The 15,129-nt window shown below is 43.5% G+C and overlaps 1 protein-coding gene across 1 annotated transcript in view; it reads left to right on the top strand.

The window, feature by feature from the left end:
* The window catches only part of LOC121289020 (AP-1 complex subunit mu-1-like), a 51,986-nt gene that overhangs the window by 12,109 nt on the left and 24,748 nt on the right, over positions 1-15,129 (top strand). The window contains exons 3-4 of the mRNA XM_041207913.1: positions 977-1,044; positions 5,392-5,522. Coding sequence (XP_041063847.1) covers positions 977-1,044; positions 5,392-5,522 — 199 coding nt within the window. The remainder of the gene's footprint in view (positions 1-976; positions 1,045-5,391; positions 5,523-15,129) is intronic.

Consider the following 15,129-nt stretch of genomic DNA (forward strand, 5'->3'; position numbering starts at 1 on the left):
AGAAAGAAATAATCTGTACTGTCTCCTTATCCACAGGAGGATTAGCCAAAGGGTCTCTAGTGCTCTTATCATATTAAATTTTTCAGACAATTTATATCCTATTGGATTTGTTCTCTTTTGGGAGGTGGGGGTGCTGGGGGGGTGGTGGTGACAGTGGGCGGTGGTTAGCAATGTCCATATGGAATTGTCCTGCATGTAAAGAGAGGAGGAAGGATCTGGCAGAATATAGCAGTGGGACAAGTGGAATTAGTTGCTATATAGTTGGAGTGTCAGCGATGTTTTTGTATGTACCTACAAAAGGGGTGCGTCCTCAGTCTGTAGCTATAGGGAGTGACGGGCAACAGAGACTTCAAAATTGGGTTTTGTTTTGGTGGTGGGGGAGGGGGGCAGGCATGATTTAAGGTCCTGGGTGAGATGTAAGACTAAGATATTAAGTTACAAATTTAATTCTGAAGTAATTCATAAATTAAGAATGATTTGTAAAATGCTATCAACCTGATATTACCATTGGCAATATCAGTGGATGAGGCTTTACCCACTAGTTTAATGTTTCCCTCTGGCTGCTACAGAGTCAACATGGAGTTTAACATGGAGTCATATAACGCCTTCATTAAAACAGCAGACAGAAAAACTCCATAGCATGTGTTAAATATTCATCCATTAAAGTTGGCAACAAAAATTTATAGCCTTATATTATGGAATGTTTTTGTCTTAGTTTGTGAATTTATAAACAGATACGTTTTGGCTTATAAATGGAAGTCATGTAACAGCTAGTGTCAACCTAAAAATGTGAAACAAAGTAAAGCAAATTAAATCCTGATTAAGATTCCTGTCACAATTTTTTGACATTCAGTATTTTCCATTTGGTTTAAGACTGACTGACTGGCAAATTAAATATTATTGTTGTTAGAAAGTAACTGTTCTGATGTTTAAGCTGTTGTTCTGCAATTTAAATTCTTTAACCTTGAACAACAAGTGGTAGCAGTGACAAAGAAAAATGCGAATGCAGCCCTGGTTTTTGCGTTTTTATATAAAATTGTTCGGGTGAGTGTCATTCAATTAATCCTTGTGTTCTCATTAAGTCAGTTAGACTGGTTACCTTGACTGCTAACTATCGTGGTCTTGGATTCATATATTGAGGCAGTCTAAGGGATGTTTTACTGTCGTTGTTATATATGGAATTAGAACTTGGCTTGCCCATTATCGGGTGTAGAATGGCCAATGCTTTCAAGAAGCCTAAGCCTCTTTGGAGGTTTGGCCTTTTGTCTTCATGTCAATATTCCCAGTGAGCTGTGGGCTTTACCTGTGGAGACTGCTCCATGGTCTGGGAATCTGTAATTTAGAATGGCTGCCTCATTGGCTATGGCTCTCAGGTAAACCCTGCGAGGAAAGATGAAGAATAGGAGTGGAGCTGGGGTGGATCACATGGGCTGGCTGCGGCCTGAAGTAGAGCAACAGTTCTGAGAGGAACATTCCTAGAATTCTTGGCACCAGATCAATGTAAGTAAGGCCTGCAGGTTAGGTCGCATTTAGTTCTGGTATTTGTGGTTGACACAGGCCCGATGCCAGCACGAACCAGGCAGGCTAGAACAACGACTTATATAGTATCTATAACATAAAAAAATGTCGCAAATTGTTTCACATCAGCATTATGAAGCAAAATTGAGCACTGAGCCACATAAGACGATATTAGGGCAGGTGAACAATAGCTCAGTGAAAGAGGTAGCCTTAAGGAGCATCTTAAAGGAGGAAAGACAGGTAGAGAGGTTTACAGAAGGAATTTAAGAGCTTAGGAACTTGGCAACTGAAGGCATGACCAGCAGTGTTGGAGCCCTTAATATTGGAAATGTTTAAGAGACCAGAATTAGAGCAGCACAGATGGAGAATTGTGGTGCTGGAGGAGATTACAGAGATAGGTATCAGGCTCCTGTAACCGGCTGTTTGTGGTGGGTGCTGGGGATGCCCAGGCAACTACTTTTCCCAACATGGCAGTGCCACTGATGGAGATTGGGCATGAATGTTGCACCCTGAAATTGTACCTTTTTGCTCTGTTTTTCACCAGGTTGATAGGCATAATGAGGACCAATTTCCACCTTAGCCTGAGCTGCTGCATTTTCACACTGAAGCAAACCCTTGACTTGACCACCTCATTATCGTTCCAACATTGAAGCACAGCCCTGGAGTGGACTGGGCTGGACTGGACTGCCTCAGTTTAACTCCCCAATCAAAGCAGTAACTGAGGTGACTGTTCTCCTGTCACTATGATCACCCAGAGCCACCCCAAACCTTTTCCCCATCCTCCTGTCTGACAACTCTTCTTCATCCACTTAATGTAAGTAATGGTAGGGAAGGGAGGTCCAGCTTCTTGCCTGATTTTTCTGCCATGTCACCACCAGCCTCAAGTGAAAGGTGGCGATGAGCCTTGGTAGTGGAAGTAAAGTTTTGACATTTGCAGGTAGAGGGATAGGAAGGCTTATCAGAGATAAAAATGCTGGAAATTATTTCAGATTTCCAGCATTCGCAGTATTTCATTTTTTTAGGCATATTAGAGGACTCTCCTTCCGCCAATTCAGCCTCTGCACTCTCCCCTTTGGGAACCAGGCTCTAGGTCTGTCACACCAGGAGCTTTCTTCATTCTCAACTTCAGAGTTTTTCTGCCCCTGTCAAATCTCCCACCACCTCTCAGAGTGCTGCTGCAATGATCCCACTTCAGCTTCACCTCATTTCCCTCCTTGACACTAGTAAGTTCACTCTCAGCAGCAGGAATCTCAACAGCAACTTGCCCTTCATGCCAACCAATAGGAAAATGAGTTTGGAGTGAAGCTACACACTTGACAATTCTAGATGTATTCCTGGAGGTTTGATCATGTGCCAGTTGATCATGTGATGTTCAATCATTTTGGTATTGATCACATGAAACTTAATCAAACTATATTGTAAGTGTTAATCATTTCCTTTAGTTAACTGTCTTTATCACCAAGAGCTGAAAAAAAAACTTCCAATCTTTCCTTTTGTTGAATACAAGTTTCAGTATAATTTACAAATCAAAGCACGTCTGGCTAACCCATTTCCTGAGCTATTTCTTGAGCTGGTGATAGATGGTTGCTGAATATTTATTAACTACTAGTGTTCCAAATCCTATTATCTTTACATTGCTAGTCTTTCTCTCTCAGTTCTTACACCTCAGGTTACCTATGTCTTGCCGCACTTCTCACTGGTACTGCTAATATGACTCCTAGCACAAAGGAAGATGATTGTCATTGTTGGGGGTCAGTCATCTCAGCCCCAGGGCATCACTGCAGGAGTTCCTCAGGGTAGTGTCCTAGGCCCAACCATCTTCAGCTGCTTCATCAATGACCTTCCGTCCATCATATGGTCAGAAATGGGGATGTTCGCTGATGGTTGCACAATGTTCAGCACCATTTGCCACTCCTCAAATACTGAAGTAGTCCATGTCCAAATGCAGCAAGACCTGGACAATATTCAGGCTTGGGCTGACAAGTGGTAAGTAACATTTGCGCCACACAAGTGACAAGCAATGACCATCTCCAACAAGAGAGAATTCAACCATCACCCCTTGATGTTCAATGGCAGTACCATTACTGAATCCCCCACTATCAACATCCTGGGGGTTACCATTGACCAGAAACTGAACTGGATTAGCCATATAAATACTGTGACTATGAGAGCAGGTCACAGAATAGGAGTCGTGCAACGAGTAACTCACCTCCTGATTCCCTAAAGCCTGTCCACCATCTACAAGGCACAAGTCAGGAATGTGATGGAATATTCCCCACTTGCCTGGATCAGTGCAGCTCCTACAACTCTAAAGAAGCTGGGCACCATCCAGGACAAAGCAGTCTGCTTGACTGGCACCACATCCACAAACATTCACTCCCTTCACCACTGACGCACAGTAGCAGCAGTGTGTACCATCTACAAGATGCATTGCAGGAATTCACCATGGTTGCTTAGACAGCACCTTCCAAAGCCACAACCACTACCATCTAGCAGGACAAGGGCAGCAGATAGATAGGAACACCACTACCTGGAAGTTCCCCTTCAAGGCACTCACTATCCTGATTTGGAAATATATCGCTGTTCCTTCACTGTCACTAGGTCAAAACCCTGGAACTCCCTCCCTAACAGCACTGTGGATGTACCTACACCACATGAACTGCAGCAGTTCAAGAAGGCAGCTCACCACCACCTTCTCAAGGGCAACTAGGGATGGGCAATAAATGCTGGCCCAGCCAGCGGAGCCCACGTTCTGTGAATGAGTTTAAAAAAAAGTTATCTTTGTCCTGTAATCTGGCCCCAGTCCTCTACTCTCCTGACAAATAGTTGCCCTCAAATGACTGATATGGCCCAATGCCAAATTCATTTCTCCAGTATAGGATGAGATTAACTGATGTCCTGTTGATGACTGCTCCAATTTTTGAAGCCTTTTCTCCTTTCTAACTCTAGATTATTTCAGTTCAGTATTATCAACACTGCACAGGTAATGTAAATTAAAGGGCCAAAGGTTAATTTTTCAATTTTACATGAATAATCTCTGCCCTCCCCTGCCCCACTCCATGCAGGGCTTTTACCGGTTCCCCTCACCCCCCGCGTCCCTTTGCTAATATTGCCTGGGTTTTCTCCCTGACTGAGTCACAGAGGTGCAACGTTCTGATTTCTTTCTTGGACCGCTAGCAGCAGTGCCTGGGAAAGCAAATCACAGTTCTGGGAGAGGTTTGACAAAATCTGAAATTAAGTAGTTAACTGTGCTGAGTTATTGCTTCCTCATTCCCCTATCATGCTCTGCAGGACCTCACCAATATTTTCGCACTGATATAATGTCCCCTGATGGAGATGGTGACTCACTCTCTTTCTCACAATGGGGCATGCTCTCAGGAGCCAGTTCTTGACTGGGGGTGACTTCATTCAGAAGGATACATCAGGTGAGGTATAAAACTGGTGGCTGATCTGCCACTGCCCAAATTGTGCCCTCGCCAAATTTGAATTGCCCTCCCCACTTCTGAGTTTCACTTTAACCATGGGTGGTAGATAATCAACAATGGATGGCTGACTGGTGCAATGCGCTGACTGCTGGCACCCCTGCTGTCCACCTCCCCTGCCTGTCATCCCTCACATGTTCCTCCGTTTCCCCATTTCTGCAGTCCAGCACCCCTGAGCCACCTTCCCTGATCCCAATCCCCATTTGACGCTCCCATTCACTACCACACCTCCCCCCACCCCCATCTGACCCCTGTCTCCCTGCCTGCCTGTCCCTCCCTCTGCCAGGAGGTAATAATTTTCTCCTCACTGAACCATAGGTAGTTTATCTCTTCAATCACTGTTGCTCCATTTGATGATCATTGTGAAGATCATAATTTGTATCACCCCCAGGTTTTCACAGAATATTTTAAAGAGGTCGAGGAGGAAAGTATTCGAGATAACTTTGTTATTGTTTATGAACTTTTGGATGAAGTGATGGATTTTGGATTCCCACAAACGACTGATAGTAAGATTCTTCAAGAGTAAGTGCCAAAAGAGCAATTTGTTTGTTTTAACTTATTTACCCAATCTGATTAATTTAGCCGTCTGTGAGTTGCTCCCTTTCCTCTTTGCATTTCTTTTTCAGAGTCGATATCTTTCCCAATTTCCTTTACAGTGCTTGGAATAACTTGATTTTGACACCACCTCACAAACTCTGCTTTGTTGAATGTTTAAAAGTGATTTATCATGATTTACAGAACAACTTCTGTCATAGAATGCAGAAGCCAGCAGTGTTTAAAACCCAGGATACACTTGTCAGTGTCCCTGCTGCTGAAGCTAGTATGAGCAGGCTGATTGATGGTATATTGCAGTGTTGGGTTGTTTATGCTGAACACAGTATTCTGCCAGTATGTACAAGCAGGTCTTTTGCTATATCCCTGACAAAATTAAGTGAATCGAATCATCGAGATGTCAAATGGCACAGTATAAATTGTCCCATCTTTTCAATAAACACTACAGTTAAGTATAGTGGTATTCAGGGACAGTCTAAAGTGCCTAAATAGATTAGGAGTTCAACAAAGTTTTTAATACTTTATCCAGTACTCCTTGTGATCCACACACTATCCTATGGGAAACCATGTAGTGTTCCGTCACATGTGGATAAGTAATGATTTCACTGGCCAGGAAAGAGCTACCATCCACTAAAGTGTGACTTGTTCTGTAAACGGCAGCAATGTGCACAAGAGACAAATATTCCAGATTTCAGTCTATTTTTCCCCCTTACAGAATATTTTCTGAGCTGTTTCACATACAAAAAACTCTAGGTTAATGTAACCAGGAAATGTTAGCGGTCCGATGCTGTGTAACCAGCAGAGGTCACTAGTCCTTTCATTCCTGTATGCCCGTACATATAATGAATTTTTATTAGACGGTGGAATATCTCAACCAAGAAAGGAAAATAAATATCATGTTCACTTATTTGACCTTGTGGAATATCCACCAGCATCTTATTCCTGTTGGGTGAGTAAGTTCATGGGTGTTAGTGATGATTACTCAGGCCAGGAATGTGCTAACTCATTGCAGTTCACTAATGCCTGACCTGTTCAATAAGCTGCATCATGTGCAGGCATATAATTCAACCACTCTTCATCATCTATTGAGTTCCAGCCACCCGTGTGTACATTCAAGCTTCAATAACCTCTTTACTGCTGTCCAAGGGCAATGTTGAATGAATTGAGGTTCAGCTTCTCCAACTGAATTGTACCTATGAGAGTTCAGAAAACAAACTGCCAATGTAGTGATGAATGCTGCATTGTCCAGTTACAAATTTGCATAGCAGAGGCTGTTGAAGGTAATGCTTTAATTCATTTGGGATCCTGATTGAATGTAGAGGCTTGACAAGTTAGACACACTGCAATTTTCGAAAAGGAATGATTACTCGTCAGTATTATTCCAACCTGACTCCATATGCACAATTGGGTTTTCACTGTGTCCCTCAGAAGAACCCCTGAAGGTGTTGATTGTAGGCTTGGACCCAATAATACAGATTACATCAAACTGTATTTAATGTTGTCACTTGAGTTCAACCTGTAAGGTAGTCTATCTTTAAGCTTCAAATTGTAATTGATAAAGAAAGAAATGTATTTATATAGCACCTTTCATGACCTCAGGCCATCCCATAGTGCTTTACAGCCAATGAATTAGTTTTGAAGTGTTGGAATATAGGAAATGTGGCAGCTAATTTGTACACAGCAAGTTCCCACAAACAACAACATGACAGTGACAAAATAATCTGTTTTAATGAGGTTGGTTGAAGAACAAATATTGGCCTTGGAACAAGGAAGTTCTTCATCCAATTGTGTCATGGAATTTTTTTACATCCACCTGAGAGTTTAATCTCTTATCTAAAATACAATACTACAAACGATACAGACTGCCTCAGTACTGCACTGGAATGTCAGCCTAGATTTTTGTGCTCAAATGTCTTGACTGGGAATTAAACTCTCAATCTTTTGATTCAGAGGCTAGAGTGCTACCAACTGAATCACATCTAATATCATAATGATTATGATTTAGAAGAGTTCGGTCTTGGTCCAGTACAATTTAAGCTAATAAAGAATGGTTATCCTGACAAATTACTGAGTTCCTGTATTGAATGAATATTTCAACAAGTCAAATCTTGTAACAAATGATTTTTTTCCTTCAATTTCATTAACTTAAAAGCAAATGAAAATAAACAAGGCCTAAATCAATGGCGTGGATCCTAAGCCATCTATTTTTCCAGTTTTGTCAGGCCTTATAATCTCTGCTGAATCTTGTCATCAGGTGGCAAAATTACCATTTAATCTCTTCACGATGTAGCAAACAATTCTACTGTGTCCTGCATCTTTATAGCTTTATCCATCCTAGTATCACTCATATATTTTATTCCTTGAATTAACCTTATTCCCAGAATGAAGGGGAGAAACTTTAGCCCAACACCTCCCTCCCACCCACGCACACATACCTGAGATGGGAGAGGAGCAGGGTTTAAGGTACATTTTCAAAAATTTGAAACCTGACTCTAACCTGCTTCAAACACGTCCACTTCTGGTTTTAAATATTCCACTATTTAAATATGTTAATGAAGCAGTATGCCTCAAATATCAAGAAACATTTAGATTTAATGATGTGAGCCAGTTGTCCCAGCACTCAGGGAAACTTGGTAGCTGAATGAGAGGAGAGAATGGCTGCATTCAGTAGTTAAGTGCCTTTCCTATGCTACTTGTGGGCCAGGAGGTGCTGGAGTACTTCCCAGGTCCTGCCTTTTCAATCAACCCTGCTTCTCACCCCATGATTGACCTCCTCCAACAATCTCCTCCCACCCCACGATCCCGTCTCCCATTAACACACATTCTCTCCCCTGAACCACAATCTCTCCTCCTGACCTACAATCTCTCTCCCTGAACAATGATCTCCCCTAACAATCCATGACCTGTTCCTCTCCCTCCACCCCACCTGCAACACACGATTTCTCCTCCCAACCCATGGTTTCTCCCTGCCCCACGATATCTTCCCCAACCCACAATCTGCCCCCAGGCTGCAACTGTACAGTGCAGATTCTCTCAAGAGCCTCTCAAACAGACTGGCTGCCTGCTGGGAAGCAGATTTAAAAAAAAATACAAATGAGATGTTGCCTTTAAATCCATCAGTATCTCCACATTACCTGCGTTTCTGGGTATTCCAGTCACTTAGTCTATCTTATTCCCAATAACTATTTTCAAAAAGTCCTTAGTAAGGTAACACATAGCAGACTTATGACTAAGGTCAGAACAAGTAAGTTAGAAATAATAGCAAACTTGTTGTATAGTATAACAGGGAGTAGGGTTGGAGGTAGTTACTCAGGCCGTCAGTAGGTGGGAAGTGTCCCAAAAGGATCAGTGCTGGGACAACTGTTGTTCACTGGTGACGCAAATGATTTAAGCTTGGGAATTGCAAGCATAATTTTGAAATTTACGGATGCTATACAATTGAGGGTGGGGTGTTATAGTTAATACAGAGGAGGATTACATCTGAAAATGCTGCATTAATAATCTTGCAGAATGGACACGTAATGGCAAATGAACTTTAATATGGATAAGTGTGAGGTAATACATTTTGGTAGGAAGATTAAGGAGGCCACACACTCCTTGGAAATAATTATCTAAATGACATGGGGAAGCAGAGGGATCTGGGGGTTCAGATACACAAATCATTAAAAGTATAATGCAGATTAATAAGCTGTAATAGAGCAACAAAGGACTGATGTTTATTTCTAGAGGGATGGAGTTGAAAAACAGAGCAATTATGTTAAACTTGTGTAAGACATTGGTTGGACTGCATTGTATTTTGTGAACTGTTCTGGTCTCCACATTATAAAAAGCCTTTAGGGGCACTGGAGAAGATGCAAGAAAGATTTACCATGATCATATCAGAACTGAGAGATTATAACTATTGGAAAAGATTGTACCAGATGGGGCTCTTTTCTCTGGAAAAGAGAAGAATGAAGGCTGGCCTGATAGAGGACTTTAAGAAAATGGACTATGCCAAAAATAGATTATAAATTATCTTATATACGTCTCCAGACCTCATCACAGCCTTAGTCTAACAATGGACAAAAGAGCTGAATTGCAGAGGGTAGGTGGGAGTGACTGTCATTGATAGCAAAGCAACCTTTGACCGAGGAGCCCAGCACACATGGAGTCAGTGGGAATCAGGGGAAAATACTTCACTGGCTGGAGTAATACCAAGGACAAAGGAACATGGTTGTGGTTGTTGGAGGTCAATCATCTCAGCTCCAGGACTTCACTGCAAGAGTACCTCAGGGGAGCATCCTAGACCCAACCATTTTCAGCTGCTTCATCAGTGATGTTTCCTCGATCATAAGGTCAGAAGTAGGGATGTTTGCCGATGATTGCACAGTGTTTTGTTCCATTTACAACTTACCAGATAATGCAGCAAGACTTAAATTCATCAGATAATGTAGCAAGCCCTGAACAACATTGAAACTTATAGTTGGCAAATAACATTCACTCCACACAAGTGCAGGACAATGACAATCCCCAACAAGAGAGAGTCTAACTACCTCCCCTTGACATTCAACAGCATTGCCATTGCTAAGTCATCCTCCATCAACAACCTATATGTTACCATTTTATAAAAACAAAAAACTGCGGATGCTGGAAATCCAAAACAAAAACAGAATTACATGGAAAAACTCAGCAGGTCTGGCAGCATCGGCGGAGAAGAAAAGAGTTGACGTTTCGAGTCCTCATGACCCTTCAACAGAACTAGGTGAATCCAAGGAGAGGGGTGAAATATAAGCTGGTTTAAGGTGGGGGGTGAGGGGAGAGAAGTGGAGGGGGGGTGGTGTGGTTGTAGGGACAAGCAAGCAGTGATAGGAGCAGATCATCGCCTTCACGCCTTCTCCTCCCTCCCAGAAACATGATAGGGGCCCCCTTGTCCTCACTTATCACCCCACCAGCCTCCACATTCAAAGGATCATCCTCCGCCATTTCCGCCAACTCCAGCATGATGCCACCACCAAACACATCTTCCTTTCACCCCCCCCTGTCGGCATTCCGTAGGGATCGTTCCCTCTGGGACACCCTGGTCCACTCCTCCATTACCCCCTATTCCTCAAACCCTACCTATGGCACCTCCCAATGCCCACACAAAGATGTAACACCTGCCCCTTCACTTCCTCTCTCCTCACCGTCCAAGGGCCCAAACACTCCTTCCAAGTGAAGCAGCATTTCACTTGCATTTCCCCCAACTTAGTCTACTGTATTCGTTGCTCCCATTGCGGTCTCCTCTACATTGGAGAGACCAAACGTAAACTGGGCGAATGACCCAAACCTCCCTGTCACTTGCCATTTTAACACTCCACCCTGCTCTTTTGCCCACATGTCTGTCCTTGGCTTGCTGCATTGTTCCAGTGAAGCCCAACGCAAACTGGAGGAACAACACCTCATCTTCCGACTAGGCACTTTACAGCCTTCCAGACTGAATGTGGAATTCAACAACTTTAGGTCTTGAACTCCCTCCTCCATCTCCATCCCCTTTCCGTTTCTTCCCCCTTCCTTCTGTTTTTTCCAATAATTTATATAGATTTTTCTTTTCCCGCCTATTTCCATTATTTTTAAATCTGTTATGCTCCCCCACCCCCACTAGAGCTGTACCTTGAGTGCCCTACCATCCATTCTTAATTAGCACATTCATTTAGATAATATCACCAACTTCAACACCTCTGTGTTCTTTTGTTCTTTTGTCTGTGACATCTTTTGATGATCTGCTCCTATTACTGCTTGCTTGTCCCTACAACCACACCACCCCCCTCCACTTCTCTCCCCCCACCCAACCACCCCCCCACCACCTTAAACCAGCTTATATTTCACCCCTCTCTTTGGATCCACCTAGTTCTGTTGAAGGGTCATGAGGACTCGAAACGTCAACTCTTTTTTTCTCCGCCGATGCTGCCAGACCTGCTGAGTTTTTCCATGTAATTCTGTTTTTGTTTTATATGTTACCATTGACCAGAAACCTATTTGGACCAGATGCATAAATGTTGTTGCTTTAAGAGCAGGTCAGAGGCTGGGGATTTTGCAGTGTTTGACTTACCTCCTGAATTCCCAAAGCCTTTCTACCATTTACAAGGCAGAAGTCAAATGCGATGGAATACTCTCCGCATGTCTGGATGATTGCAGCTCCACATAATACTCAAGTTGCTGAACACCATCCAGGACAAATTAGCCCACTTTATTGGTACCCCATCCAACACTTTAAACATTCACTCCCTCTGCCACTGGCACTCAGTGGCAGAAGTGCGTACCATCTACAAGATACACTGTAGCACTGCAAGCCTCGTTCAAAAGCACCTTCCAAATCAACCACCTAGAAGAACAAAGACACATGAGAACAACATCCCCTGCACGTTCTCCCCCAAGCCACTAAACCATACTAACTTGGAACTATATTGCTGTTCCTTCACTGTTGTTGGGTCAAAATCCTGGAACTCGCTCTAACAGCACTGTGGGTGTACCTACACCACATGGACTTCAGCAGTTCAAGAAGGCGGTTCACCACCACCTTCTCAAGGGCAATTAGGGATGGTAATAAATGCTGGCCTTGCCAGCAACACCCACATCTTGTGAATGAATAAATAAAAATGAATCCAACAGGCAACTCAGGAGAAACTTCTTTCCCAGAAAATGGTTAGAATGTGGAACTGGCATGCAGAAGCAGTAGCGGAAGCGGTGAGTAGAGATACATTTACAGGAAAAGTGGACACAAAAGGTAGAAATAAATATAAGGTTATGTTGATGGGTATAGATGAAGAGGATTGGGAGGAGACTCATGTGGACTAGGGACCTTTTGGGTCGAATTGTCTATTTTTGTACTATAAATACTAAGCAACTTTGATCTGTTTCAATTTCTCTTGTTCACAATAAATACGATACAACATAGTGCATCCCATTGCCAATAACCATTGACTGGGTCATTGTGTTCCATTTGCACTCATTGTATCTCATGTCTAATAACCATGGTGTGTCTCAGTATATTCCATTCATAAAATAAATGTGGAGAGCAGAGTATTCCATTCCCAGAATGAACATGGAGATTATGTTAATTGCATATTAATTGTATTTAATTGTGTGCAAATGGAGGGCATTGACTGGGGATTCACTTGTTTCCCTCTTAATAGAAACATACTGAAAGTGTGGTTGTTGGGTTAAGAACTATATGATTGTAAAGTGTGTCTTTGCTCATAACTGCTTATAAAAGCATGTAAAGATTGGCTCTAATTCTATCATTTACCACCTTTCTGGAGAATAACAGTGTATTCCATTCTCAGAATGAATGTGGACCTCAATGAATTCCACTGCAAAAATGAATGTGGACTTCCGTGTATTCCAACACCATAACCGTTTAGTTGGTATTAACATCCAAGTTGCCATTTGTTGAAACTTGCTGTGAAGCTGTTTCAATCGACCAAAGGAGAATATTCATTATATTGAACAGATGCTGCTCATTACTCTCAGCTGAGTGTGAATGCAGCCTTTTGAGAATTCACTGTTCCACTGTAAGCTGTAAACAATATTATTTTGATTGAATCAGGAAGCTCCTTGAACACCGTTGTGTTCTAAAACAAAAACAGAATTACCTGGAAAAACTCAGCAGGTCTGGCAGCATCGGCGGAGAAGAAAAGAGTTGACGTTTCAAGTCCTCATGACCCTTCAACAGAACTGAGTGAATATTAGAAGAGGGGTGAAATATAAGCTAGTTTAAGGAGGGGGGCGGTGGAGGGTGGAGAGAAGTAGGGGTGGGAGGTGGTGTGGTTGTAGGGACAAACAAACAGTGATAGGAGCAGATCATCAAAAGATGTCACAGACAAAGGAACAAAGAAGTGTTGAAGGTGGTGATATTAGCTAAACGAATGTGCTAATTAAGAATGGATGGCAGGGCACTCAAGGTACAGCTCTAGTGGGGGTGGGGCGGAAAGACTAGCCCGGCATACAAGATTTAAAAATAATGGAAATACCTGGGAAAAGAAAAATCTATATAAATTATTGGAAAAAACAGAAGGAAGGGGGAAGATACGGAAAGGGGGTGGCGATGGAGGAGGGAGTTCAAGACCTAAAGTTGTTGAATTCAATATTCAGTCCGGAAGGCTGTAAAGTGCCTAGTCGGAAAATGAGGTGTTGTTCCTCCAGTTTGCGTTGGGCTTCACTGGAACAATGCAGCAAGCCAAGGACAGACATGTGGGCAAGAGAGCAGGGTGGAGTGTTAAAATGGCAAGCGACAGGGAGGTTTGAGTCTTTCTTGCAGACAGACCGCAGGTGTTCTGCAAAGCGGTCGCCCAGTTTACATTTGGTCTCTCCAATGTAGAGGAGACCTCATTGGGAGCAACAAGTGCAGTAGACTAAGTTGGGGGAAATGCAAGTGAAATGCTGCTTCACTTGAAAGGAGTGTTTGGGCCCTTGGACGGTGAAGAGAGAGGAAGTGAAGGGGCAGGTGTTGCATCTTTTGTGTGGGCATTGGGAGGTGCCATAGTAGGGGTTGAGGAGAAGGGGGTGATGGAGGAGTGGACCAGGGTGTCCCAGAGGGAACGATCCCTACGGAATGCTGCCAGGGGGTGAAGGGAAGATGTGTTTGGTGGTGGCATCATGCTGGAGTTGGCGGAAATGGCGGAGGATGATCCTTTGAATGCGGAGGCTGGTGGGGTGATAAGTGAGGACAAGGGGGACCCTATCATGTTTCTGGGAGGGCGGAGAGGGCGTGAGGGCGGATGCGTGGGAGATGGGCCAGACATGGTTGAGGGCTCTGTCAACGACTGTGGGTGGAAAACCTCAGTTAAGGAAGAAGGAAGACATGTCAGAGGAATTGTTTTTGAAAGTGGCATCATCAGAACAGATGTGACGGAGGCGAAGGAACTGAGAGAATGGGATGGAGTCCTTACAGGAAGCGGGGTGTGAGGAGCTGTAGTCGAGGTAGCTGTGGGAGTCAGTAGGCTTGTAATGGATATTGGTGGACAGTCCAGCACCAGAAATTGAGACAGAAAGGTCAAGGAAGGGAAGGGAAGTGTCAGAGATGGACCATGTGAAAATGATGGAGGGGTGGAGATTGGAAGCAAATTGATAAATTTTTCCAAGTCCCAACGAGAGCATGAAGCAGCACCAAAGTAATCATTGATGTAACAGAGAAAGAGTTGTGGGAGGGGGCCGGAGTAGGACTGGAACAAGGAATGTTCCACATACCCCATAAAGAGACAGGCATAGCTGGGGCCCATGCGGGTACCCATAGCCACACCTTTTATTTGGAGGAAGTGAGAGGAGTTAAAGGAGAAATTGTTCAGTGTGAGAACAAGTTCAGCCAGACGGAGGAGAGTAGTGGTGGATGGGGATTGTTCGGGCCTCTGATCGAGGAAGAAGCAAAGGGCCCTCAGACCATCCTGGTGGGGGATGGAGGTGTAGAGGGATTGGACGTCCATGGTGAAGAGGAAGCGATTGGGGCCAGGGAACTGGAAATTGTTGATGTGACGTAAGGTGTCAGAGGAATCATGGATGTAGGTGGGAAGGGACTGGACAATGGGAGAGAGAAGGGAGTCAAGATAACAAGAAATGAGTTCCA

Source organism: Carcharodon carcharias, chromosome 16, assembly GCF_017639515.1.
Source record: "Carcharodon carcharias isolate sCarCar2 chromosome 16, sCarCar2.pri, whole genome shotgun sequence".
NCBI lineage: Eukaryota > Metazoa > Chordata > Chondrichthyes > Lamniformes > Lamnidae > Carcharodon > Carcharodon carcharias.